Raw genomic sequence first — 27,156 nt, forward strand, 5'->3', positions numbered from 1 at the left:
CTCTGCAGGTGGCTGGGGGCGCCCAGCACGCGGTCTGTCCGTGTCCTCGCGGTCTGTCCGCGTCCTCGTGCACACCTGCAGGCACTTTGGCTCCTGGCGAAATTTTGCCGCCTCCCCACCCCCCCCCCCCCCCCACCAAAGCCTGGTCAAGACCGCATGGAACCGGTCAAGAGGACAGGGGAGGAGGGAGGTGAGCATGCCCCAGGGCCTGGCCCGGCCCGCCCGACCCCAACAGGCCCAGACTGAGCTGTGATGAGGACGTCACAGCCTCGGGGGCTCCTGGGTCCAGCCCTCTGATTTCCCCAGGAGCCAGTCCTCGCTGTGGGCTCCGCCCCGCAGGGCTTGGACCGCCCTCCGAGCTCCAGGCACGTTGGGGGCCACGTGGGGTGGGATTCAAGGTGGAGGCTGCCTGGGTGGGACCCTGCCCCTCCCATGCTCGCCACAGGGTTCTCAGGGGGTCGGCGGGCTCCAGAAGCCCTGGGCTGGGGCTACCCCCCTAGTGTCTGTGCACTGGTTACAAAGAACCAAATACCAGTTGTAACTCGATCCAACTTTTTAAACAAGTCTGTTTATTGAAAGAATCTGAAAATAGTAATAAGGCTTTCGACAACATTTAACAAATTTTCAAGATATTAACAATATGAAACATTAAGAATTACTTCAAAAAATCCCAAGTTTTCTAAATCACTCCAAATCATGCTCCTTTCAGACTTGCTTTTTTTTTTTTTTTTTTTTTGTCTAAATGAACGACCTGAATTCCGAACGCCACTCTCTTTTGGACCTAAAGCCAAGTTTTGGTTCGGCCCCCTCTCTGCCCCAGGGAGGCCGGGTGGCGGTGAGGGCCCACCTCCCTTTCGAGCCCCACGCCGACTGCCGAGCTCCACAGACGCTGAACCACGGACGCGGCAGACGCGGGCACCCAGGCTGCACAGCCCACAGCGCGGAGACCCCCGGCCGAAGGTGGTGGCACCCAGGGCCCCGGAGTCTTTCTAGCAGCTCCAGAATGAGGCCTGTGACCCTCCAGGAGAGCAAGGCCCAGCCCCGTCCCTTCCGTTCTTGCCACCTTAACAGGTTAACGATGTAGCTCAAAGAGAAATCAGTCACTCCGAAACAGACGCCCGACTGGAGGACATCTGTCAGGCAACAACCAGCAGGGGCCGGAGCCACGCGCACACGCCCCGCGCGGCCTGAGGGGCCACTGGAATGCTGGCAGTTTCCTCGCAAGCCCAAGACGCCCAGGGAGAAGCGAGAGCAGAAAGGACACAAAACGTCCCAGCACCGCCTTCCTCGCTGACCGGTGGCTTCCCGAGGGAGAAGCACCCTTCGCTCCTGGACCGTCACCTCTACGGCGACGATGCTGAACACAGTGGTCCCAGCACACGGCGTCACACAGAACGCGTGCAAACATCGGAACAAGGCTCCATTTCCCAACAGTACAAATCCCCTTCCCTCTTAAATCTTCAGAGTGTACAATAAAATCTGTACATAGCAGTTCAGAAAGTTTAAAATCATCTCTACAAAGTAGACACAGGATTTAAAATATCTTCCAGGGTGCAGAGGACGCCGTCCCGGCTTCGTGAGGAATGTGTGTGGGCCTGACCCCCTACCAGGCGTCCTCCGGGCCGGTGGGGCCACAGCGCTGGCACCTGTCACCCCACAGCAGGGAGGAGAGGAGGGCTGGGGGGCCACGGCGGGGAGGCCCAGACGAGGCGCAGGAGGGAGAGGGGGCCCTCCGCTCGTCAGCCGATCAAACCAAACCGCTCTCTGCAGAAGCGTCCCCTCCGAGTCCTTTCGGCGAAAAAGGTGCAAGATTTAAGGGGGAAATCGTGGTAGCTTAAAGTGAGATTTTTGGCTACGAGACATTTATTTTCGACATGGAAAGACAGATCAATCCGTTCTGATCCCCTCTGAATTTCAATAGACTGATTTAAGCACAAGTTTCCTGACAAGAAATTACAGAAAGCACATCCAGCCGGGTGTCCCTGCCCCAGGACCCAGGCTCCGACCCACAACACGGGTAAGCATGGTGTCTGCTTCAGAGTCCCCTGCCGTCACTCACTTTTCTTGTTTAGAAATGCAAAAAAGAAGTCAGATTTAAAATGTTAAAAACAGCCGATCTGGTCGACGAAAGGCAGATCCCGGCTCTTCCTCTGGCTACAGGCCAAAGCGCCGTGACCCGTGACGCCTGCGCGCGGGGCGCACAGCACACGTGCTCAGGCCAGCCCGCCCCCGGAGGGCGAGGGGAAGGAGGCAGCAGAACAGCTTTGGGACTGTGGGGTCCCGGGTGTGGACAGCAGGAGCTCGGGCCTAGCCCTCCTCCCCCTCCTCCCCCTCGTCCTCCTCGTCCTCCTCGTCCTCCTCCTCCTCCTCCTCCTCGAAGTACGCCTGCTTCTTCCGCACGTTCCAGTGCAGACACTGCGCCAGGCTCTCAAACCAGTCGCTCACGGGGTCTCGGACGCAGATGGAGGGAAGCGGGTAGCAAGAGGTAGTGATGCTGATGCTGAGGCAGGGGGGCAACGCAGCGCACACAGGTGAGCCCCCGGCACCAGGCCGAGACCCCTCCCCAAGGGCCATGTCCACCCCAGCCCGGCCGGGGACCGTTTCTGTGCTGCTCACGCTACTTGCTTCACAGCCCGGGGCCGGTCTCACCTTCTAGACAGCTACAGGCCGGGGGCTCAGCGGAGCACCAGGGCGGGCCGGGGGGAGGGACCGTGGGTCTGTCGCCCGCGTACAGCAGAACGTGGGGCCGCATGCTGCGCATGCGACCAGCTGCCCGACAGGCGCCGGTCCGCATCCCCTCCCCGGTGACGGAGCTCTGCCTACGGGGCCCGTACCTCCCGGGCCCGCCCTGCCCCGGCCCCACGGCGCACACACCTGTCTCCGTGGCGGATCTCCTGTCTCTTCCGTCCATCGAAGGACACCCACGCAGTGTTCCTGGCTTCCGGTGACAGCATGATCTGAAGGAAGGGGTCAAGCGGGACAGGTAGGTGTGGGCTCATGAGTGCAGCTGAGCGCCTCGACCCCCACCCCGGGAGGGCAGCACCGGTCGGGAGGAACCACGGAGGCGTCCACAGCACCCACACTATGCCAAGGCGGTCCCAGGCCCTGAAGGGATTAGCGTATGTCTCGCCGACACCAGCCCTGGGAAACAGGACCGGCGGTGGTGAGGCCCAGCCGCTGCCCATCCGCCCAGGGTTAGGGACACTGGCCAGGGGTCTGGGTCCAGTCCTCTCTGTGACCTGCAGACATGGCCCTGTGCACCAGGGCTCACGGCCGGGGCTCTCGGCCGGGGCACACCGGCCTAGGGCGGACCGAAGGAGGGAGCGTGAGGCAGGCAGGCAGACAGCGGAGACGGGGGAGCAGCAGCGGGTGCCATGTGCACGCCAGGCCCAAGGCCCCCAGTCCTCGCTCGGCGTCCCTCACCCTGCCCCCACCCAGTAGGGACTGTCTCTGCCCCTTAAGGGCCCACAGCCCGGCTCTCAGGGCTGCCCCTGCCAACCGGACAGACAAGGATGAGAGTGAGGCCCCCTCCCGCACCCAGCAAGGGAGGAAGGGCCCACGGCCCAGTATGTGCCGGGGTCCCAGCCGGGGGCGCGGGGGGTGGTCAGCATCGCAGGTCCCAGGCGAGAGCTCAAGCCAGAAAGGGTGGAGGGTGGACTCTGACCTTCAGCTCGACCCCCGCGGGGACCACGATGGGCCGGAATGACAGCGAGTGGGGGCAGATGGGCGTGATCATGATGGCCGGCACGTTGGGGTGGATCATGGAGGCCCCGGCGGCGGCCGCATACGCCGTGCTGCCCGTCGGGGTGGAGACGATCACCCCTGGTGGACAGGCCGCAGGGTCACTCTCCGTGGGCTCCTGCCCACCCCCACCCCGCGGGACCCCGGGCGCCCACCTACCGTCACCCTGTACCGTGGTGATGAGATGCCCGTCCAGGTAGACATCCACATTGGACAGGTATGAGGAGGGGCCCCTGTCGATCACCACCTCGTTCAGGACCTGGGGGGACGAGGCCACCGCACACTGGGAGGGGCCGGCAGGGCTGCCCCGGGTGGTCTGCCCAACAGGCACCCGCACTGTTCCCGGACTCTCTGGAAGGCCCTGAGGTCAGGCCCCTCCCACCCCTCACCCCACTCCGGAGTCCTCCCACCTTGTGCCTTTCCCCGCGGCCACGTGACAGGCAGGGCAAGGCCTGGGGTCCGCGAGGGCACGTGCCCACACACCTGGTACTGCATGGCCTGCTTCCCAGCCTCCGCGGCCAGGTCCGCGGCCAGCACTCCGTTCTCGCTGACCCCGTTGGGGACGGCCATCTTCTTCCCTCTGAGTTCCTTCACGACCCTGACCTTCAGCCGGCTCCGAAGAATGACAGCCGCGTTGCCTGGGGGCCAGCAGGGATGGCGTGGCGGCACCCACAGGAGGCAGAGGCACCCCTGCTTGACCGGGGGCCGCCCGCCTTCTCCCAGCTCCAGAGCAACACGTCTGTGCCTTCTGTGAAAGTCACTTCGCTGCTACCAACCAGCACACACGTACCTTCACGCGTGGCCTCAACTTCTCAACGTTAGGCAGAAATGTCTGAACCATGCAAAATTTTTAAATCTCTGAATCCCGAAACACTTACGAAGTGTTGTTCTGTATGTCGTTGAAAAACCCAAACACCAAGTGAGAAGACAATCCCATATTCAGAACTGCTTGAGGGTTCCAGAACATTCCCACTTACCCTGTATCACCTGAGTAACTTGGGACTGAAAGTTCTCAAAGTTGAAGGGGGTCAGGAAGCCCAGGGAACCCAGGTGGAACGCCATGACCGGAGGCACGCTGCCCTGTGAGCCAACGAGGCAGGTCGGTCAGATGGCCGATCCACTCAGAAGCCACCCGACTCGACCCCGGCACCGACGGACCCGCCCCTGACCGTCTCCGGGAGGGGACAGCACACGAGTGCATGGTCGGTGCCGACTCGAGTGACCACACGGGAGGTCAGCAGGCGGTCCGGGAGGCCGGGGGGGGGGGGGCGGTGGCGTACAGAGCCGACGAGAAACAAAGGCGACAGGACCGACCTGCCTGCTGGCCACGGAGGGCAGGGGGAGGTGCTGAGGGCAGCACGCAGGACCCTAGGGGTGCCCGCATGCCTCCCCTAACACACCCCAGCCGGGGCCCTCCGGGGCCTGCCTTGCGGAGAGGGAAGGTGGGCTCCCGGGCAGACCCCCACCTCTGTCGTGGCCCTGTCACCTTGGCCACGAGGCACCAGCTCTGCTTTGTGGGCGCCACGCGCCTGAGGAGCCGCAGCAGCCCCCCTTCCTCTGGCCACTCCCTCTGCCCAGCCCGGGCTTGTATGCCCACCTCTCCCACGGACCCCATGCCCCCGACGGAGGACGGGGATGCCGGGCCTATGTGGCCGGAGACCTGGACGGAGCAGAGGCGTCATTTGCCGTGACTTGCAAACCTGCTCTTTGGCCAAATAACCCAACTAATAAATGTATCTGGTCTGTGTCAGAGTAAGAGCGCCAAAACTCCTCGCCCCGTGGTATAAAGCCACAGGTACAAGGGATGGAAACCCTCACTGGGGAAGCGCCTCCTCACGCAACACCGAGACTGGAACCACCTGGAAACCTCACCTGGAAGAGGGAGGAGGCATAAAGCAGGGTCCCGTCCCCTCCCAGGCATATGATGAAATCGATCTGATTGGAAATGTCATCATAATCTAGAAAACAGAACAACAAACACAAGAAAAGGAGTCACAGTAGGCCTCGAGGCCCCACAGGGCGCTGATGCCCATGATGGGGTAGAACACTAGAAGCTTCCGCCAGGTCCAGGGCAATGATGCCAATGAGCTGCGTGACAGAGCCGAGGACAAACTCACCTTCTCTGAAGGTGCAGAATTTCTTCTTCACTGGTCCAAAGTTGTCATCGCTCACTATGGCAGGGTCTTCTAGAACTTTCTTCTCCACATACACAATCATGTTGTTCTCCTGGAAGGGAGACAAGCACGTCAGCTCGGCCAGCAAGAGCCAGTTCAGGTCACGCTGCTCTCGCATAAAGCCTCCTTTTAAGTCTTAGCATCTTATTTTTAAAAATATATTTATTTAGGGGATCCTGGGTGGCTCAGTCGGTTAAGCGTCTGACTTCAGCTCAGGTCAGGATCTCACAGTCCGTGGGTTCAGGCCCCGCATCAGGCGCTGTGCTGACGGCTCGGAGCCTGGAGCCTGCTTCGGATTCTGTGTCTCCCTCTCTCTCTGCACCCCCCTGCTCATGCTCTCTCTCAAAAGTGAATAAACATTAAAAAATTTTTAAAATCATACCTCTTTATAAAAAAAATAATAAAAATAAAGTTATTTATTGAAATTCAAGTTAGTTAACAAACAGTGTAGTAGGTTTCAGGAGTAGGCCTTAGCATTTTATGATGAAGGGAGAAAATGATGCCTTAGTCCTGGCCAGAGATTGCTTCCGACCTGTTCATCCAGATTTCCCTCTCTCTGGAGGCTCTGTGACACCCGCCTATGGAAGTCACTTCCCTGAAACTGGCCTCCTGACTTGGCCAGCCCTGGGATCAGAGAGCCAGAACCTGGGCAGGAGGCCAGCTCCCCCCCTCCATCTACGGCCCCAGTGAGCACGGAGCCTTGGCAAGCATGTTCCCCAATCTCCAGAGTGGAATCCAGCCAACGTGAATGAAGCGGGGGTGCAGAGGGGAGTCCTGGGGTCGCCACCCCCCAACCTGGCTCACTCGCCTCCATCAGGTACACACAGAGCTCCTTGAAGGGCTGCAGCAGGCTGGCGTCCCGGATCTTCTTGATGACAAGAACACTCTTTGGGGACTTGTTCCACGTCAACCGCTGGCTGGCAGGGTCCTGGATGTGCCTGTGAGGGGAGAGGAGCGTCTGCACAGGCGCACTGCGTCCGAGGACACAGGTCTTCTCGGAACCCGGGCCGAGTGCTGGAAGCCGCCTGCTCACGCCGCTCAGCCGGGGGCCTGTGTGGCCAGTACGGGCCTGACCCCCTGGAATGCTCGCAGGCTGCCCTCCTTCTAGCTGCCCGTCCCACTGCCCGCCCCCCCCCCCCCCCCCGGGCCCTTGCTGCCCGCTGCACCCACGACTCGCCTGTGCAGCCCTGGACCTCACGTGCGCCTGCTCTAACGATACTCACGGACTGATGGCTCCTCTGGAGCAGACGTCACCCACGGACGCTCGAGAGGAGACCCAACCAGAGCTGCTCTTTGCTCCGTACCCTCCCTGCATCGAGGACAGCAGGCTTCCCACAAACACTCTCACCAGCCGACTGGGGACTCTGTCCCCAGGGACCACTGAAGAGCCCCCCCCCCTCCCCCCCCCGCCCCAGGACACAGGCTTCCTGTGGACTTGTATGGGAGGGATATGGCCCCGTAGCTACACCATGGCATGAACGACTCAGGTGACCCTTAACTTTTACACTTAAAACTCACACTGTTAAAAACTGCGTGGCAGGGGCCCCTGGGGGGCTCAGTCGGTTGGGCGTCCAACTCTTGATTTCGGCTCAGGTTGTGATCTCCCGGTTTCATGGGTTTGAGCCCCGAGTCAGGCTCCATGCTGACAGTGCGGAGCCGGCTTGGGATTCTCTCCCCCCTGCCCCACGTCTCTCTGATCCTTCTCTACTTTCTCTCTCCCTCTATCAAAAATAAATTAAAAAGGTGGGTGGCAGGATCATAGGGCAAACTACTCAGTGTGACCCCAGTAGTGACCACACATCATCACACCTTTGTCCAAATCACAGAGCACAGCAGCGAGTGACCCTTTGTAGACCAGGGAGACCACGCCATGTCCCCGTCCTTCATCCGTGGCCACAGACGGCCCCTCGGAGGGGAGGGTGATGGGGGGGGGGGCACGTGGGAACTCTGCAGCCGCACCTCAGTTTTCTGTGAACTGAAAACTGCCCAAATAATAGGGTCTGATTCTTTTTTCCTTTTGGGAGAGAGAAATGTATGAGCTGGGGAGAGGGGCAGAAAGAGGGGGGTGAGGGAGAGACAGAGAGAGAGAAGCAGGCTCCACACTCAGCACAGAGCCCAACAGGGGACTCGATCCCACGACCCTGGGATCATGACCTGAGCCGAAATCAAGAGTCGGATGCTCAACCGACGGAGCCCCCCAGGAACCCCAGGGTCTAATTTTTTACACAGCTCTCGAGCACCCTGCCCTCTCGGGTTCCCAGAGCTCTGACTCGGTCACGGCCGGTACAGGGGACGTGGGGAGGCCGTGCACACCGTGGTGCATGGGTGGGGGGTCTGCGTTGAGGGCACAGCGTCCCACGGGAGGTAGACCCCCCCCAGCTGGGACGCCGGCTCCTGGTAAAGCCTCGGCGAACACCCATCCCCACCCGCCTGGAACCGGCTGGGACTCATGTGGCAAAGGAGCTGCAGGGAGCAGAGCGCCCACAGGCCGGCCATGACCCTCAGCCGGGTGGCAAAGTCCTCAAAGCCGCACTGCATGTCGGCAGAAAGACTTCCCTTTCCTACCAAGTCCCCAACTTAGACACCTGCTCCAAGTCGTGCCTCGAGGGGCAGCGGCTTCCCTTGAACATTTCAGAGCCCCACAAATAACCTCCAAAACCGCGACCCAGACCAGCAGTATGGGAGGTGTGGCATCCGATCCCGTCCGGTTCCCGACGGACCGTCACTCACCCTCTCCAGGCGTCTCTGCAAAGGGAGGGGTCGCTCATAACATCCTCTATGAGCTTCATCGCCCGCCCAGGTCACACGCATGGCTCACGAGCAGGACGCCGCTGCTTTGTGCATAGCATTTCGGTCACACCGGCCCCCAAAACTCTCCACTGCACATCCGCACTATCAACTTAATTTCTGCAACCTCGGCCCTGAAAGCCCAACGGTCCGAGAGTGACTTCTGAGAGGCTGTATAAAACAACTAAGGCCAAAAAGCTCCCTCAAGTTAAAAATCAAACAAATCTTATTTAATCTCTTCACCGTTCACACAATCCTCTTGGCCCATCGTGTATCTGAAACAAAAAGTCGTTGGGATCACTTTCAACGGCAAAGCTGGACCTGAGGGGCCCTGCTCCCCACTAAGCTGGCTGGTAGTGCTCGGCCGCCCTCAGAGGTCGGGACGTGCTCCGTCCAGCGCCCCGGGTGCAGTGGCACGTCCCAGCCACACAGGAATCCGAGCTGGGCCGTGGAACCGGCTCGGCCCCGTGGGAGGAGCTGTCAGGCCTCGGTCAGGTGGAGGGGGGTGCGCTCCCCCAACACGGTCACCGTTTGGCTGCGGGCCTCAGGAGAAGCAAGGGCGGCTCGCATACCACTGCCCAGGTCAAAGCCCCTCACCGCTGACTCAGGTGGGCACGGCCCACGGCCCCTCTGGCCCTCAGACTCGGCTGTGCCCAGCCGAAGCCACCACAGTGCGTCCTGGGCGCCAACCGTGACTCAGCTTCCTGCTGGGTCACCTGCAAGGTGGGATGCTGACCCTTCCCCAGCACACAGGCCGTGGGTGTCAGATGGGAGTCAAGGACACCTGACCGATCTGAGCCACTGCCTAGTAAGCCAAAGGCAATCAGTTGTTGGCAATTCCACACGTTTCAACATAAGAGAAGACGCACACACGTTCACGGTGAAATTTTAGACAATAAAACAGGAAGTAAAATTTCTTTGTAATCAAGCCCTCTGCGCTATCTTGTTTTCACACATTAGGAAAGATGTTAGGTTAGGACACGCGGAGACCCGCCCCAGCCAGGTTCCACGCCAGAGAGGGGCAGGTACAAGGTGGAGAAAAGGAGCCCTGTCCCCCAGAAGTGGCCGTCCCACCAGACTGTGCTGAGCACACGGGCTAGAAAGGGCCGAGAAGGCTGCTCACTCCTCAAACCCAACCTGCAGCCCCAGGGGCACTTCTGGGGTATCTGCCCCTCTGCCTGGAGTCCCCCACTGAACCACCCATCTGACCTGCCTGAGGCCCACAAGGCCCACACACACCTCCCTCTGTGGGGGGGGACTGTGGCTCAGCTGGAGTAAATGACAGCTAATCAAGGCTGCACGGTGAGAGGCCGCTCGTGGTGGCACTTAGGCCGAACTGAGTGACAAGGCGAGAGAACAGTTCTTCCAAGACCAGGAAGTGCAGGGAGGGGCCCTCAGGCAGCTGGTGAAAGGCCAAGGCGGGGCCAGGCTGGGCAGAGCACACAGGAAGGCCTGGGGAATGGGAGAGGCGGGGCTGGGGCAGCCGCAGGCAGCTGGGGCTCTGGGTTTGGGGGCGCCTGGGTGGGCCCACTGCCCACGGGGCTGCGGCACGGAGTGGGCTGCGGGGTGCCAGAGGGGCCGCAGCAGATGGGCAGAGGTCTGCGTCCTGAGCCCGGCTGCAGACAGCACCTGGATGGAGCAGAGACACTGAGGCCTCACTCCAGCGCCCAGGCTTGGCCCCCAGAGTCGGTAAGAGGCAGGGCCGCCACATCACTGGGTTTCATGGGTCACAAGATGTCCCAGTTTGCACAGCAATTCCCTGGGCAGCCTGGAGGTGGCAGTATAGGTGCCGTCCTGGTCCCCTGTGCTGAACCAGTTCAGAAGGGCTGTGACCTGAAACCTGGGGTCCCCACTGCTGGGGCTGTGTCACAGACAGCAAAGACCCCCAGACCAGCCAGTCGTGGAAGCACACCTGGGCCCACGGGCCTCACCCCTGTGTAAAATGTGGGATCCCCACAGCTCGCCCTGAAGGAGGGGGTCCCCGTTGGGGGTTCCTCAAGAGGCCTGGACTGCAGGGAGGCTGGGAAGCTCGTCACAAGGTGCAAGGCACAAGGGTCAGGGTGGGATGGAATTCTGACTGCTTAACAGAAAGCACTAACATCACTAAGTGTATGTTTTTCACGAGGTATGAACCAGACCCAGACCATCTCACAGAGCCCCCGACAAAACTCTCGCCCCTCTGGAACCCCCCAAGTACTAGATGGGAGAAGCTGGAGACTCACCGAGAGTCCAGACAAATAACCTCGATTGCTTAGTTTTTACAGTGTCTCATCTGGGCACCTCGTGGCCACCGCAGAGGCACCGGGAGTCCTGGCCACACGCCCCCACCCAGAGCGCCAGGAACAGCCGCACCCGTATGGTGGGGTGTCTCTCAAAAGCGAACACAGGCTTTTGAAAAATCCAACTGATGCCTCTGTATTTTAAAAATAATTAGGGGTGCCTGGGCGGCTCAGTTGGTTGAGCGTGACTCGATTTTGGCTCCGGTCTGAGTCGCGCTCCGTGTCGGGCTCCGTGTAGGGCGTGGAGCCTACTGAAGATTCTCTCTCTCCCTCTGCCCCTCCCCCACTCACACGTGCACTGTCTCTCTCAAAAAAAAAAAAAGGATAATTCAAGGAGAAGCATGTCTGACCCAGCCAGTGTAGCGTGTGAAATATACCGGATTCCTCCCAGACTTTGTACTATAGAGAACAAACCAGTAACCCTGAAGATCACAGTCGAAGCCCACCCGGCCTGCGGTGCCTGAGAAGCAGAGCCTGGCCGGACCCCCGTCCGCTGTCTGCAGGGCAGTGGGGCCCCTCGTCCGTCGGAGCCGGTGGAGATGCCCCGTGGCTCCTGCTGACTCATCAAGTCGACCTCTCACTCCCCGTGTCAGGACACCCCACGGCACGGCGATCCCGCGACAGCACGGGCTCCCAAGGAGCAACCCCAGCACTCACATGATGGTCTGGGGGTTCTGCAGTACGCAGGCCTTTGGTCCAAACGTGGTCACCGGGCACGGCCCGTGCAGAGAGCGTGTCCTCCTGTGTGGAGAGGGGACACGGCAGGTGAGCAGACCTAGGTACAGATATCAGACCCTCGGAAAGATGTGCGCTCCATCCCTTGCCCGGCGTCCACGCGACGGACCCTGGTGGTGCGCGGTGCTGCCTCTGAGCCTCGCACAACTCTCTGCGCGGCATCAGCAATCAGGGATGCCTGGGGCGCACCCGGAGCGCTCCTTAGGAAAAGGACCCCAAACCAGCGCAGGTGCCCGGGCCCCACCCCAGAAAAAGGGAAGGCGACCTCCGGGGACAGGTCTGGAAATCTGAACTGGAGCAGTCTCTCTCACCGAGTCTGTCTGAGGACCAGTCCTCGGGTCCATACCTGGGAATCGAGACCTGAGAGGCCCTCCCTGAGTTATCTCGATTAAAATGATCTGGATTAACAATCTAGATTAAAACTCGAGGGAGTGAGGAGGACACCCCCATGGTGACAGCGCATGGAGTGGGCTATGAGAACCTCGGGGAAACACAGGTCACGGTGGGTCTTACTCAGCGAGTGTTTAAGTTCGCTGCTCAAGAACCGGGATGACTGGGCACATTCCTCTCTCCTTCCTCCGCCAATACCCACAGGCAGAGGCTACCCTTGACCTCTGTCACCATGCCAGGGTCTGCGGTCTCTGAACGAGAAAGGGTGTGGACTGAACCCCACAAAACCAACAACCAAAAGCAGTCCTGCCGGGAACACGAAATCCCTGCGCTGCGTGCGGTGGCCGGGAAGCAGACCGACGGAAAACTCAGGCCAAGGCCAAGGCCAAGGCCACGGTGCTGTGGCCGCCTCTCCCACGCGTGCGGGTTACAGCTGTCCACACAGAAGACCGTACCAGCACTGTGCACCATCCAAGAGAAGGGTGCTTCGGGTTCGTCCCCCTCTCCTGAGAGACCTACCCGCTTTTTACCAAAATCTCCCCTGGCGTTTGATAGATGTGACCCTTGCTTGCTTCTACCTGAAACTCACCGCACTTATTGTTCCAGAAGCCAGGGCGACACCCACAGGCGCATCGCAATGCCGCCCGGCAGGCCGCTCCACGCGAAGCTCTGAGTGCTGTGACCTGAGCACTCTGTGCGACGACACGCACGGCAGGCTCGCGGGGGGAGGGCACGCCGGGCCAGTGCTCGCCTGACACCCCGCGGCCACGCTCAGCCCTCCACCAGCCCTGCCACAGTGTGGGGCCTGCTGACGCCTTGGGGCAGTGCCCACACCCCCAAACACCCAGAGTTAGCGCAGGCACTGGCTGTTAAGGCAGAAAAGGACAGTCACGCTGTGCTGGTGCCATCTGGGGAGCCGCGCCAGGTGGGCGTCCGTCCCCTGCTCTTGGGACCCAGCCCCACCCCCCCTGCCGCCCACACGTACCAGTCAGCATCCACCGCCCCATCCGCATCCATCCACTCCCGAAAAGAGCCTCGGTCACGGCTTTAGGAAGTCAGAGTGTGCAGGTGAGGACGGGGGCCGGAGGGGGCCTTCGTACCTGAACTCTTTGGTGCTCGCCAGGGCGGGCGAGGCCGACAGGCTGCGGGACTTGGCCCGCCCCCGGGTGGGATGGCCGGGCCCCCAGGCCTCGTCCCCATGGCATGCGGAGCAGCGGTAAGAGGCCGAGTCTGTGCCAGGCGCCTTGCTCACGCTGACTTTCTCTTGTTCCGTTTCCATGGTGGGTAAATGAGGCCTTGGATCAGAAGAACACTGATGCCTTGATAAAACAAAGAAAGTAAGTAAACACATAGGCACAAAACAACATATACACACACGCACGCACCCATTATGCATGCATAATGCCAAATGGCTCGAGTCCTATTTGCCAAAGGACTTGAGATAGTCTCTTTCTATCCCATTCTACCCTAAAGATATCTAAGAATTCAGGAACTTGCCTGTGGTTTTTAGTGAATGTAAAGGTCAAAGAACAAGAAAGAACTACCTGCTGGGGCCGTGCCAGGTTTCTCCCACAGACAAGGAGAAGGGCCAACTGGGAGGAGAGGTCCCAGGCAGGGGAGAAGGCGCGTTACCGAGCGAGAAACCAGTAACTGAGGGTGTCCAGTGTTACACGCCCCTCAGTGTGGGACAGGTACATGGACACACTCAGGGAGCCCAGTGAGAAAGACACACACTGGGCCCTGGGCCCCGCGAACAAGCCTCAATTTTCAATCCAGCACCAATAAAACATTTGTCAAAACTGACCTATTTTAGTTTTTTTTAATAGCTTTTTTAAACGTTTATTATTTTTAAGAGACAGAATGCGAGCAAGGGGAGAGACAGAGAGAGAGAGAGGGAGAGAGAGAACCACAAGCAGGCCCACAAAGTGTGAGATCATGACCTGAGCCCAAGTCAGACGCTTAACTGACTGAGCCCCCCAGGCACCCCTGACCTATTTTAGTCTTTTTGTTTTTTAATTTTTTTTTTAACGTTTATTTATTTTTGAGACAGAGAGAGACAGAGCATGAACGGGGAAGGGTCAGAGAGAGAGGGAGACACAGAATCCGAAGCAGGTTCCAGGCTCCGAGATGTCAGCACAGAGCCCGACGCGGGGCTCGAACTCACGGACCGCGAGATCGTGACCTGAGCCGAAGTCGGATGCTCAACCGACCGAGCCACCCAGGCGTCCCCTGACCTATTTTAGTCTTAAAGAAAACTCAATTTCCAAACTCTAGTGAAGGTAGAGAAGCTTATCTTCCGACAACAGTACAATAAAATCAGGAAAAGACAAAAAAGTAGGAACAAAGGAAACAATCCTGCAACACTCGGGAACGCGTGAGTTTCCTCCTAGCCGACTCAGGGTTCAAAACGAACATCAAGCCAACATCGCAACATATTGCAACGACAAGAATAATGTAAACACGAGCCAAAGTCTAGGCTGCTCCAGTGAGCTGTGCTTAAGTGTCTGGAGAATGAAGGGTAGTGAGCTGAGATTTAACTCTGTCAAGCTAGGAAAGGAATAAGAGAAGCCTAAGAAAGGTAGGAGAGGGGACAAAAGTAGAGGAAATGAGCAGGACAATCTGCAGAACAGCAGAGTTGGGGGAAAGGAGGACGCCGGGGGCAGCGCAGACCAAGGGGCTACACGGGCAGTGGTCTACGCAAACCGTGGCCAGCCCCCCTCCGGGCCAGGGCGACGGGGCCCCTGGGGAGACCCCTGAAGGGGACACCCCGGGTGGAACCCAGCAGGGGAACCAGCCGCACAACCCACTTCACAGGGAGCGGGAATTCGATGACAACACACATGACAAAGCCACGCGTTCCACAGAAGAGGGTCGAGGACAGCAGAGGCTGGCACTGGGGGGCAGGAGGCACGAGGGAAGCTCCGAGCCCACGGACAGGAGGGGCCTCGGTGCTCAGGGCAGAGGTGACGGTGTCCCTGCACTCCCACCCTGGCCGTACCTTCCAGTCCCCTGAGGAGCTTCGGAAAATAATCCCTACACCCAACCCAGGCCAAAGGCACCGGTAATTTGTTGCAATTTTTTTTAAGTGGGCCTCATGCTGGGCACGGAGCCCAGCTTGGGGCTTGAACTCATGACGCTGAGAGCAAGACCTGAGCTTAGATCAAAGGTCAGACGCTTAACCTAGGTGTCCCAAAAGGCATCAGTGGTTTTTTGGTTTGTTTGTTTCTTTTCAGTGTTTATTTATCCTGATACAGAGCACGCATAGGGGGCAGGCCAGAGGAAGAGAGCAAGAGAATCCCAAGTAGGCTCCACACTGTCGGCGCACAGCCTGACCTGGGGGCTCCCACGCACGGCCCTGGGATCGTGACCTGAGCCGAAATCGAGACTGGATGCTTAATGGACTGAGTCACGCAGATGCCCTGGCATCACCTCCGCAAGTGATTCTGAATTTTAGCTGGAGTTGACAACACTACCCTAGTAGATTAATATCCTCCTAGCTTGAGAAACACTGATGTTTTATCCAAATATATGAAAAAAAATTTTTTTTAATTGCTTTTTCAATGTTTATTAATTTTTGAGAGACAGAGAGAGATGGAGCGTGAGTAGGGAAGGGGCAGAGAGGGAGACACAGAATTCAAAGCAGGCTCCAGGCTCTGAGCTGTCGGCACAGAGCCCGATGCAGGGCTCGGACCCACGATCCGTGAGATCATGACCTGGGCCGAAGTCGGACGCCCGACCAACTGAGCCACCCAGGCGCCTCGAAAAAAATCTCTGATGAAAACCAAAAGTTACAAAAACATGTCTGGTATAACCACTCCTATTCGATACTGTACTGGAGGCCACAGCCAGTGTAATATGGCAGGAAAACAAAGTACAAGGCATAAAGAAAAAAAAGAAACGAGTAAAACTCTACCGTCAGGGGTGCCTGGCTGGCTCAGTCGGTGGAGCGTGTGACTCTTGATCTCGGGGTCGTAAGTTTAAGCCCCACACTGGGTGCAGAGACTACTTTAAAAAAAACCTGTACTGTCAGATGACATGATCTTCTACGTAGAAAATCATAAGGAATCTACAAAAAGAGTGACTACATCTAATAACTGAGTTTATTAGCAAGGTTACAGAAGAAAAAAATCAATATACAAATGTCAACTATATTTCTGTGTACTAGCAACAAACAATAAGAAATCTAAATTTAAAAACACCGTTTACGATAGCATTGAAATACAAGATATGGAGGGATATGGTCGACAAAAAAAGTACAAAACCTAATTTGAGTTCTAGGTCACGAGCTGTAACATACAGCAAGGAGACTTTTCGCTAACAGTAAGAGCGGACGTTTGAACGTTGCTAAGAGAAAAGAGCTTACAAGCTGCCATCATAAGGAAACAGTCTGGAACTGTGTGTGGGGAGGGATGTTAACTAGACTCCCTGTAGTGGTCACTGCACCACATATAGATACCGAATTGTTACGTTGTACACCTGAAACTAGTTGGTTACGTGCCACTTACACCTCAATAACAGTAAAAGGTGCAAACCCTGTGCACTGAAAATTACAAAACGCTGCTGACAGAAGTGAAGGAGGCACGTAACGGGAGAGACGCGCCGTGTTCCCAGACTGGAGACGGTGAAGGTCTCCTCAAACCGGCATATAGACTCTTCTCAATTCCCACACACAAAAACCCAGCAGACTTTTCCAAAGAAAATGGCAAACTGATTCTAAAACTCAAATGCAAATGTGGAGGACCTGGAATAACGAGAAGACTGGAAAAGCACGCTGCCCGGCTTCACGGTCGGTACCGTAACCAGACCGCGTGGTACTGACACAGACACAGACTGAAGGAACAGAAGAGGGTCCACAATGACGCCCTCACACGGATACCATCAATGGATTTTCTTTTCTCTTTTCAAAAATGTGCTTACTTATTTGTAACCAAGTGATCTCTACACCCGACACGGGGCTGCAGCTCATCACCTTGAGGTCAAGAGTCGCCTGCTCCACTGGCTGAACCACAAGCAACGGATGTTCGACAGAAGGGTCAAGGTGATTCGACAGAGAGATCGTTTCTTCAAATAGTTCTAGAAAAACTTGATAGCCGCGTCTAAGAGAATAACGTTAAGTTCTTTCCTCACACCACATACAGGCGTAAGTCATTTCATAGTACTTGGCTTTGTTGTGCTTTGCACACACTGCGTTTCTTACAAGCTGAAGGTCTGCGGTGACCCTGTGGCGAGCGAGTCTCCCGGCACCACGTTCCACGAGCACCGGCTTACCTTGTGTCTCTGAGCCACCTTTTGGTAATTCTCGCATGTTTCAAACTTTTTCTCTATTACCGTACTCGTCATGGTGCTCAGTGATCCCTGAGATTACAATTAGAAGTCTCTTGGGGCACCGCGACCCTGCGCCCACCTAAGACAGCAAACTGGAGAGATGAGTGCTGTGCGTGTCCTGAAGGCTCCACTGACTGGCTGGCTCCCCGTCTCTCCCCCTCTCCTCAGGCCTCCCTGCCCTGAGACACAACAATGTTGTCAATGGGCCAATCAATAACCCCACAATCGCCTCTGGGTGTCCAAGTGAAAGAAGTCAAACGTCTGTTTGTTTTAAGTAGGCTCCGCCCAGAGTGGGGCCTGAACTCACAACTCTGAGATCAAGGGTCACTTTAAATCGAAGCTAGAAATGACCAAGCTCGGTGAGAAGGCGCATTGAAAACCGAGACAGGCTGACAGCTAGGCCTCTGGCCCCAAACAGCGGAGCCGTGGCCACAAAGGAAGAGATCCCGAAGGGCATTAAAAGCGCGCTCCAGTGGACGAACACACGGAGACGAGAAAGCAAAACGGCCTTTTTGCGGCTCAAACCAGCCACAACACACCCTCAAACCGCAGTCTGATCCACAGCAAGGCCCCGACTCTCCTCAAGTCTGTGGGGGCTGAGGGAGGCAAGGAAGCTGCACAGGGTGAGCTGGCAGGCAGCGGGGGTTGGTTCATGAGGGTTGAGGAGAGAAGCTGCCTGCCTTCCGTGAGCCTGCAGGTGAAGAGCAGCAGGTGCCACTGCAGAAGCTGGAGCGAGTTCTCCAGATCGGGCTGAGGTCGTTAATCAGGCTGCTGTGCCAAGCTACACACTGTCGACGTCGGTGCAGCAGCCTTATTTAGGAGATGCCACTGAGGACAGTCGTAGCTGGAGAGGAGAAGTCAGCGCCTGGCTTCAAAGCTTCAAAGGACAGGCTGACTCTCTCACCAGTGTAACACGGCTGGTGACTTTGGGTTGAAGTCAATGCTCAGTGGCCATGGAGAAAATCCCTGGGCCCGAAAGAATTATGCTAAGTCTACTCTGCCTCCACTCCAGAAAAGAAACAACAAAGCCGGGTGACGGTCATCTGTTTACAACATGGTTGACTACATATGTTAAGCCCACTGTCGAGATCTACTGTTCAGGAAAAAAAAGGCTCCTTTCAAAATATTACTGCTGACAGGGGCGCCTGGGTGGCTCAGTCGGTTAAGCGTCCGACTTCGGCTGAGGTCATGATCTCGCTCGCGGTTCATGGGTTCGAGCCCCACGTCGGGCTCTGTGCTGACAGCTCGGAGCCTGGAGCCTGCTTTGGATTCTGTGTCTCCTTCTCTCTCGTGCTCTGTGTGTGTGTCTCTCTCTCTCAAAAATAAATAAAGATTAAAAAAAATAATTAAAAAAAAAATTACTGCTGAGAGTGCACCTGCTCACCCCAGAGCTTTGAGGGAGACGTACAGCAAGGTTAAGGGTGTTTCGATGCCTGCTAACACCACAGCCATCCTGCGGCCCCTGGATTAAGGCATAATTTCAACTTTCAAGCCTTATTATTACAGAAACGCATCTCACAAGGCTCTAGCTGCCGCGGATAGTGATTCCTCTAACGGGTGTGGGCAAAGTCAACTGAAAACTTTCTGGAAAGGATTCACCAGTTCACCATCCCACATGCCATTAACACTTGTGATTCGTGGGAAGAGGACAAAATACCAACACGAATGGGAGTTTGGAAGGAGTGGACTCCCGCACTCATGGAGGACTTTCAGGGGGTCCAGCCATCAGGGGAGGAAGGATGCAGGTGTGTAGAAGCAGCAGGGGGACCACGATCGGAAGCGTGGTCTCAAGAGGTGACTGCATCGCTGTGGTCTTGGGATAAAGCCTGAATGGATGAGGATCTGTTTCTTACAAACGAGCAAAGAAAGTGACTTCTTGAGCTGGAATCTACTCCTGGTGGAGACGCCATGAAGACTGAAAGTGCAAAAGGATTTAGAATATGACGTACACTTGGGGCACCTGGGTGGCCCAGTCGGTTAAACGTCTGACTCTGGCTCAGGTCATGATCTCACGGCTCGTGGGTCCAAGCCTCGCACTGAGCCGTCTGCCGTCAACGCGGAGCCCCTTTTGGATCCCTGTCTCTCTCTTTCTCTGCCCCCTCCCCTGCTCACTCGCACATGTGCTCTCTCCCTCTCAAAAATAAATAAACATTAAAAATAGAGTATGACATACACTTCGTTGATAAAGCAGCAGGAGGGTGAGAGGGGATGGGCTCCAATTTTAAAAGTTGTTCTGTGGGTAAAATGCTATCAAACAGCAACACGTACTGCAGAGAAATCATCCTTGAAAGGAAAAGTTAATCAGTGCAGAAAGCTGATTGTTGTCTTATTTTAAGAAATCGCCACGGCCACGCCAGCCTTCGGCACCCGCCACAGTGCCCAGTCAGCAGCTGTCCCTTGAGCTCACATGATGGTTAGCATTTTTACCAATATCTATTTTTATTTAAAAATATTTTTTTAACCTTTATTTATTTTTGAGAGAGAGAAAGAGACAGACAAGCAGAGCGTGAGCTGGGGAGGAACAGAGAGAGAGGGAGACACGGAATCCGAAGCAGGCTCCAGGCTCCAGGCTGACAGCACAGAGCCTGATGCGGGGCTCCAACCCAGGAACCGTGAGTTCATGACCTGAGCCGAAGTCAGACGCTTAACCAAGTGAGCCATGCCGGGTGCCTCAGCAAGAAAAGTATTTTTAAAAATTTTTTTTTTTTTTTAACGTTTATTTATTTTTGAGACAGAGAGAGACAGAGCATGAACAGGGGAGGGGCAGAGAGAGAGGGAAACACAGAATCTGAAACAGGCTCCAGGCTCTGAGCTGTCAGCACAGAGCCCGACGTGGGGCTCGAACTCACGGACTGTGAGATCATGACCTGAGCCGAAGTTGGACGCTCAACCGACCGAGCCACCCAGGCGCCCCAAGAAAAGTATTTTTAAATTGAGGTGTGTACATTGTTTTTTTAGACACTTCAAACTTCAGAAACTACAATACACTATCAACATAAATTTTACGTGCACTGGGAAACCAAAAAGATTCATTTGACTCACTTTATTGCAGGATCTGCCTTACTGCAGTGGACCCCAGCCCACAGTATCTCCGAAGTGTGCCTGGACAAAGGTTAACACAACATGGATTATTCACCTAAACGTAAGAATCAAAACTACACAACTTTTACACTGAAGAAAATCTTAGTGGCCCTGGATCTGGCAAAAAGTTCCTTAAATCAAAGATCACAAAGTATCAAAGAAAAAGACCTGACAAATTCATTACAATTAAAATCTTTTACCCTTCTTAAAATAACTGTTCAGAAAATGAAAATAGAAGCTACAGGTTGCTACACACATATGTTACAAAAGCCTCGCATCCAGAATGCATAAAGGATTATAAAAACTGAAAGAAAATGGGCAAAAGATCCCAACTTTGGGCAAGTTCCCCAAAGAAGACGTATCAACTGGGAAGAAGCACATGAAAGGATGCCCGAGGGCATCAGCCATCGCGGAAACACGAGTTCGAGCCACAGTAGGAAAGCACGTGACACTGCTGGACCGGCTGAGGAAGTGAGAAGGCCGACTGACCACGGCAAGTGTCGCCCACACCGCTGCTGGGAACGGAGTCGGTACATCCGCCACAGGCTCCTGCCTCTCCGCTCCTGGGCGTCGCCAAGAGAAACGAAAGCGCGGGTCCACACAAAGACTTGTGTGGGACCCTACTTGCGATGCCCTGAAGCTGGAAATAAGCCGCCACTGAGATCTTTGCTCAAATGCCACTTTCTCAAGACTTCCATATTCCCCCACGCTCATTTCCTTGTCTCTGTGGTTGTCACTACCTGCCCTCACATTGCTCTCTCATTTGTGGCCTGTCTTCCCTCCCCGTCTGATGACGGAAGCTACAGAAATCCTATTTTACTGAGGGTTCTAAGGGCCTTTTGAAAAGTTGGGGCGCCTGGGTGGCGCAGTCGGTTAAGCGTCCGACTTCAGCCAGGTCGCGATCTCGCGGTCCGTGAGTTCGAGCCCCGCGTCGGGCTCTGGGCTGATGGCTCAGAGTCTGGAGCCTGCTTCTGATTCTGTGTCTCCCTCTCTCTCTGACCCTCCCCCGTTCATGCTCTGTCTCTCTCTGTCCCAAAAATAAATAAAAAACGTTGAAAAGTGCCTCACCGAATTCGCATGGCTATTACCAGCCAAGCAGGCCACACGTTGAAGGCCAGAGCTCAGGGGACAGGCTGGTCTGGGCACAGAGATCTGGGTTCCGTCAGCACCTGGTGAACGCTTACAACCACGGAATTGGATGGGCTCCCCGGGGGTGGGTGGGCAGGAGACCCAAGAGCGGCAAGGGTTTCAGGATGCAGAGCTGGGGGGTGGCGCCAAGTGCCGGGAGGTGAGGACAGAAAGGCCACGCAGGACCCAAAAAGGTGCCAGGAGATGCTGGTAAGAGATACAAGATGGCAGAGTTTGGCTCAGTATGTGGAAAAAAAACCACATGCATGTGTTTACCTCCTTATTACTTTAAGAACTGTCTAAAGGGGGACCCTTGGGGGGCTCAGTCAGTTGGGCGTCCGACTTCAGCAGAGGTCGTGATCTCATCGCCGGTGAGTTCACGCCCTGCATCAGGCTCTGGGCTGACAGCTCGGAGCCTGGAGTCTGTTTCGGATTCTGTGTCTCCCTCTCTCTCTGCTCCTCCCTTGCTCACACTCTGTCTCTCTCTCTCTCTCAAAAATAAACAAAGATTAAGAAAAAATTTAAAAATCCATTTTGACCATCCCATTTAACCAAGGAGGTAAAATATCTGTACTCTGAAAACTATAAAACACTGATGAAAGAAATCAAAGATGACACAAATAGAAAGATATACCATGTTCATGGAAGAATATTGTTAAAATGTTCATACTACCCACAGCAATCTACAGATTTAATGCAATCCCTATCAAAATACTAATAGTATTTTTCAGAGAACTAGAACAAATAATCCTAAAATTTATATGGAACCACTAAAGACCTGCTACAGCCAAAGTAATCTCGAGAAGAACAAAGCTGGAGGCATCACAATCTGAGACTTCAAACGACACTACAAAGCTACAGTGATCAAAACAATATGGTACTGGCACGTAAACAGATACACAGACCAATGGAACAGGATAGAGAGCCCAGAAATAAACCCACACCCATACTGTCAATTGATCTATGACAAAGGAAGCAAGAATATACAATGGGGAAAAGACAGCCTTTTCAATAGTGTTGGTAGAACTGGACAGCTACATGCGAAAGAATGAAACTGGACCACTTTCTTAAATCATACACAAAAATAAACTCAAAATTCATTGAAGACCTAAATGTGAGAACTGAAACCAAAACAAAAACAAACTCCTAAAAGAAAACACAGACAGTAATCTCTGGGACATCACCCTTAGCAACATCTTTATGTCTCCTGAGGCAAGGGAAACAAAAGCTAAAATAAACCACTGAGTCTATACCAAAGGAAAAAGCTTTTTCACAGCAAAGGACATCATCAGCAAAACAAAAGGGCAACTAGTGAATGAAAGGAGATATCTGTGACTGATATATCTGGTAAGGAATTAATATCCATAATATATAAAGAACTTATACAACTCAACAGAAAAAAAAAAAAACACTCTGATTAAAACATGGACAGAGAACCGCACCCCTATGTGTACGCAGCACCACTTACAACAGCCAAGATACGGGAGCAGCCCAAGTGTCCATCCACAGGACAATGAATGACGAAGATGTGGAACATACAAGGGTATTAGTCAAAAAAAAGGATCAGATCTTGGGGCGCCTGACTGGTTGGGTCGGTAGGGCGTGTGACTCTCGGTCTCTGGTTCATGAGTTCAAGCCCCACGCTGGGTGTAGAGCTTACTTAAAAAATGAACAAAATAAAATAAACGCTTCAAACAACAACGAAGGATCAGACCTTGCCATGTGTGACGACATGGATGGAGCAAGAGTATTTCGCTAAGTGAAATAAGTCAGAGAAAGACAAATACCGTATACTCTTGCTTAAGGTGGAATCTAAACAAAACAAACGAACAAAAAACACTTTCACGTATGGAGGACAAACGAGTGGTTGCTATGTGGCCAGTGGGTGTGGGGACGGATGGAACAGGTAAAGGGGATTAAGAGGTACAAACTTCCAGTTATCAAGTAAACAAGTCAGGGACGAAGAAGGACAGCATGGGAAAAAAAGTCAGTAATTCTGCAATAACGTTGTACAGGGACAGACGGAGACTGCCTCTACCATAGTGAACACTGAGTAACGTACATTGTCGAATCGGCGTTGTACGTCTGAAATTAATATAACATCGTGCGTCAGCTACGATGAGAGAGAAACTCTCTACGGGCCTCGCATACAAGGGGCTCCACTTTAGATTTCTAAGTCAGCGAGACTGCACGTAAACTTTGTTCGAACCCAAGGCCTGGTTTATGGCTCACGTGCACACTGTGCCTGTGCCTCGTGAGAGAGCAGCCTGAAGGAAAACCATCTTGCCCTGGAGACATCGAGCAAAGCTCCTGCCCCTGAATTGCTTCACGATACAGCTCGGGATGCTGGCCTATGTGCTGATCTCTCATCTTTTGAGCTTTTACAAGATGTAAAACGTATAGAACTCTGCGAAAACAATTTGTGCCCTGGAGTGCTTTCTTCCCTGTGAAGACGTGGAAGCTCAGATACGGGGCTCAGATAACTCTCGTTGGGGAGCCTGGGGGCTCAGTCTGTTAAGTGTCCGACTTCCACCCGGGTCACGGTCTCATGGTGCGCGGGTTCGAGCCCCGCGTCGGGCTCTGTGCTGACAGCTCGGAGCCTGGAGCCTGGAGCCTGCTTCGGATCCTGTGTCTCCTTCTCTCTCTACCCCTCCCCTGCTCGCACTCTGTCTTTCTCAAAAATAAATAAACATTAAAAAAAAATTTAAAACAAAATTAACATTTTTTACTAATAAAACCTCAGCAAAGGAGGGGAAAAAATCCATCGTGAGCTGTTACCAAGAGGCGTGTGGCAGCCTCATCCCGCCACCCTGATGGGGAAAACAAACCGCTGCTCTCCTCTAATGTACAAAATCAGGGCAGGGGTGCCCGAAATGCCCCACAAGGTGTGGGACTCAGAACCACCTGCGGTGAAGAAAGGGCAAAAGAAGCAGTTAAAGGAACCTACTAGGCAAGTTGTAACGAGTCGTAAGCTTTGAAAGGAAATCATTACCATTGTGGGAACAAACGATGTCTGAGAAAAAAAGGGTTGACAAATGACACCGAAGCCGGCTGTGACACAGACAAGGGTGAACACGGTAAAATACGTCTCACCGCCAGCTCAGGAGGAGGGAAGCGTCTAGATAAGGCCGAGCCAGGCCCCGTGCGCCTGTGCCTCCCTCGAGCTGCCCGGAAACGAAGCAGCAGAAGCAGGAACGGTTGCAGGAATGTGGACAGTCACCCGAAACCGGGACGACCGACGGACAGCAGGAGCACATCCAGGGGAACCAGGGCCCTTGGCCAGGCCCAGTGCCCACCCTGGCAGGCCCCGGCCGGGGGCTCAGGTGCCATCGCCTGACTCCCCCTCACAATGAGCCGCACAGGGAGCGTCTAGGACACTGCAGTCCAGGGTCACACGGCTCGGACGGGGCAGAGCTGGCATCCGGGCCCATACTCCTCAGCCCCTGCCGACAACCACAGTGCCTACAGAACAGGACCCAACACGGCAGGGGGGCCCACAAGAGGGGCCCAGGGTCCTAGAGGAGAGAGGACCCTGCAGAGCCAGCTCCTGGTCAGCGCCCCTGACGTCCTTTCTAAATGACCATGCAGAGCACACTTCGGTTTCCAGGAACACATGAGGTAAGTGGGCGGCTGCAGGGAATGGGCCCAAAACTCTGTTCAAACACATATCGAAGAGCACGCTTGGGGACACTGCAGCAGGCTGCAAGGAGCTGACGGCCGTGGGTAAGGAAGCAACGCCTTAAAAAGCCCCACTGAAGAGAAGTCCAGCAAACAGTATTAAACAATAATGCAAATGCTCCACACGGGGCTCTGCAGCTACGGTCACCAGGGGGACACACATGGTCCCCAGCGTCACGCATCCTTACGGTGACCCCGCACTGTGAGCTGGGCAAGGAAGGCCATAATCCTAGGACGTGGAAAACTATCGCTCCAGGGAGGCATAGAAAGAACTACCTAGTAAGCTTACTATGGCCCTGAGAAGATAAATAAATTAACCCCTACAATGCTGATATTTTTGAAAGGCTTGTAGTGAATTTTATAATCACCGGATTTTTACATATTTTGTTTGCCATCATGGGTACCATATTCAAAGGAACAAATCATTCTGGGTAATTCTCATTTAAATGGCAGAGGGGAATGTCAGGTCTGTAATCAATGCTGAAAGCTTAATTTAGAAGTTTTATTAGTTGAGAAGTCAAGGGACACCTGGGTGGCTCAGTCGGTTAAGCGTCTGACTTAGGCTCAGCTTACGATCTTGCGGTTTGAGCCCCACATTGGGCTCGCTGCTGTCAGTGTAGAGCCTGCTTTGGATCCTTTGTCCCTCTCTGCCACTGTCCCGCTTGTGCTCCCTCTGTCAAAAATAAACATTAAAAAAAAAAAAGCCAAATAAAGGGCTCCTCCCCAAGCACCGAGACCCGTTGGGAAGGGATGATCCATGAATCATGACAAAGGTCGTTGTCCAGCATGCGGTGCATGGCCTTCCAAGCTGCTTCCACCAGGTCAAAATCACTTCCCACCAGCTCCTCAGCTGTCCGTGGGACAAGTGCCGACTCCAGTCCCCTCTACAGCCAAATGTGCAGATCGTGCTATCTCAGCTCCCACTTGCAGCTCTAGAATTCTACGACACTGAGTCTTAGGGCAACACTTCGTACCCAACAAATGCTGTCCGCCTTAAACTTACATGGTGACATATGTCAATTACTTCTCAATAAAGCTGGGGAAACAAAAGTGAACCTCAACCTGAACTTCACACCTTAAACAAAAATTAACTGAAAACAAATAAAAATGGACTGTAACTATAAAGCTTTCATTAGAAAATGTAGGAGAGGGACACCTGGCTGCCTCAGTCGGTGGAGCATGTGACTCTTGGTCTCAGAGTTGTGAGTTCAAGCCCCATGTTGGGTGGAGAGATACTTAAAAAATAAAACCTTAAAAAAAAAAAAAAAGAAAGAAAAAAAGGGGACGCCTGGGTGGCTCAGTCGGTTGAGCGTCCCACTTCAGCTCCGGTCATGATCTCATAATGTGTGAGTTCGAGCCCTGCATCAGGCTCTGTGCTGACAGCTCAGAGCCTGGAGCCTGCTTCAGATTCAGTGTCTCCCTCTCTCTGCCCCTCCCCTGCTCATGCCTTGTCTCAGTCTCAAAAATAAATAAAAACATTAAAAAAAAATTTAATAAAAAAAAAAAAAGAGGGGCACCTGGTGGCTCAGTTGGTTAAGTGTCTGACTCTTGAGCTCAGCTCAGGTCTTGATGTCAGGGTCATGAGTTCATGCCCTGAGTCGGGCTCTGTCCTGGGTGTGAAGCCTATTAAAAAAGGGATGGAAGGGGGGCGCCTGGGTGGCTCAGTCGGTTAAGCGTCCGACTTCAGCTCAGGTCACGATCTCGCGGTCCGTGAGTTCGAACCCCGCATCGGGCTCTGGGCTGATGGCTCAGAGCCTGGAGTCTGCTTCCGATTCTGTGTCTCCCTCTCTCTCTGCCCCTCCCCCGTTCATGCTCTGTCTCTCTCTGTCTCAAAAATA

General features: G+C 54.7%; 1 protein-coding gene across 2 annotated transcripts in view; it reads right to left on the reverse strand.

Moving 5' to 3' along the window:
- Nucleotides 1-548: 548 nt before the first annotated feature.
- Nucleotides 549-27,156, reverse strand: part of NADK (NAD kinase) — a 31,812-nt gene continuing 5,204 nt past the window's right edge. For both annotated transcript variants that reach the window (XM_042950600.1, XM_042950601.1), the window contains exons 2-12: nucleotides 13,207-13,425; nucleotides 11,639-11,722; nucleotides 6,724-6,853; nucleotides 5,859-5,967; nucleotides 5,614-5,699; nucleotides 4,719-4,821; nucleotides 4,225-4,379; nucleotides 3,901-4,000; nucleotides 3,665-3,822; nucleotides 2,875-2,957; nucleotides 549-2,500 (exon numbers count right to left, since the gene is read on the reverse strand). In XM_042950600.1, coding sequence (XP_042806534.1) covers nucleotides 2,308-2,500; nucleotides 2,875-2,957; nucleotides 3,665-3,822; nucleotides 3,901-4,000; nucleotides 4,225-4,379; nucleotides 4,719-4,821; nucleotides 5,614-5,699; nucleotides 5,859-5,967; nucleotides 6,724-6,853; nucleotides 11,639-11,722; nucleotides 13,207-13,425 — 1,420 coding nt within the window. In that variant the 3' untranslated portion in view covers nucleotides 549-2,307. The remainder of the gene's footprint in view (nucleotides 2,501-2,874; nucleotides 2,958-3,664; nucleotides 3,823-3,900; nucleotides 4,001-4,224; nucleotides 4,380-4,718; nucleotides 4,822-5,613; nucleotides 5,700-5,858; nucleotides 5,968-6,723; nucleotides 6,854-11,638; nucleotides 11,723-13,206; nucleotides 13,426-27,156) is intronic.

This window comes from Panthera leo, chromosome C1, assembly GCF_018350215.1.
Source record: "Panthera leo isolate Ple1 chromosome C1, P.leo_Ple1_pat1.1, whole genome shotgun sequence".
NCBI classification, from domain to species: domain Eukaryota; kingdom Metazoa; phylum Chordata; class Mammalia; order Carnivora; family Felidae; genus Panthera; species Panthera leo.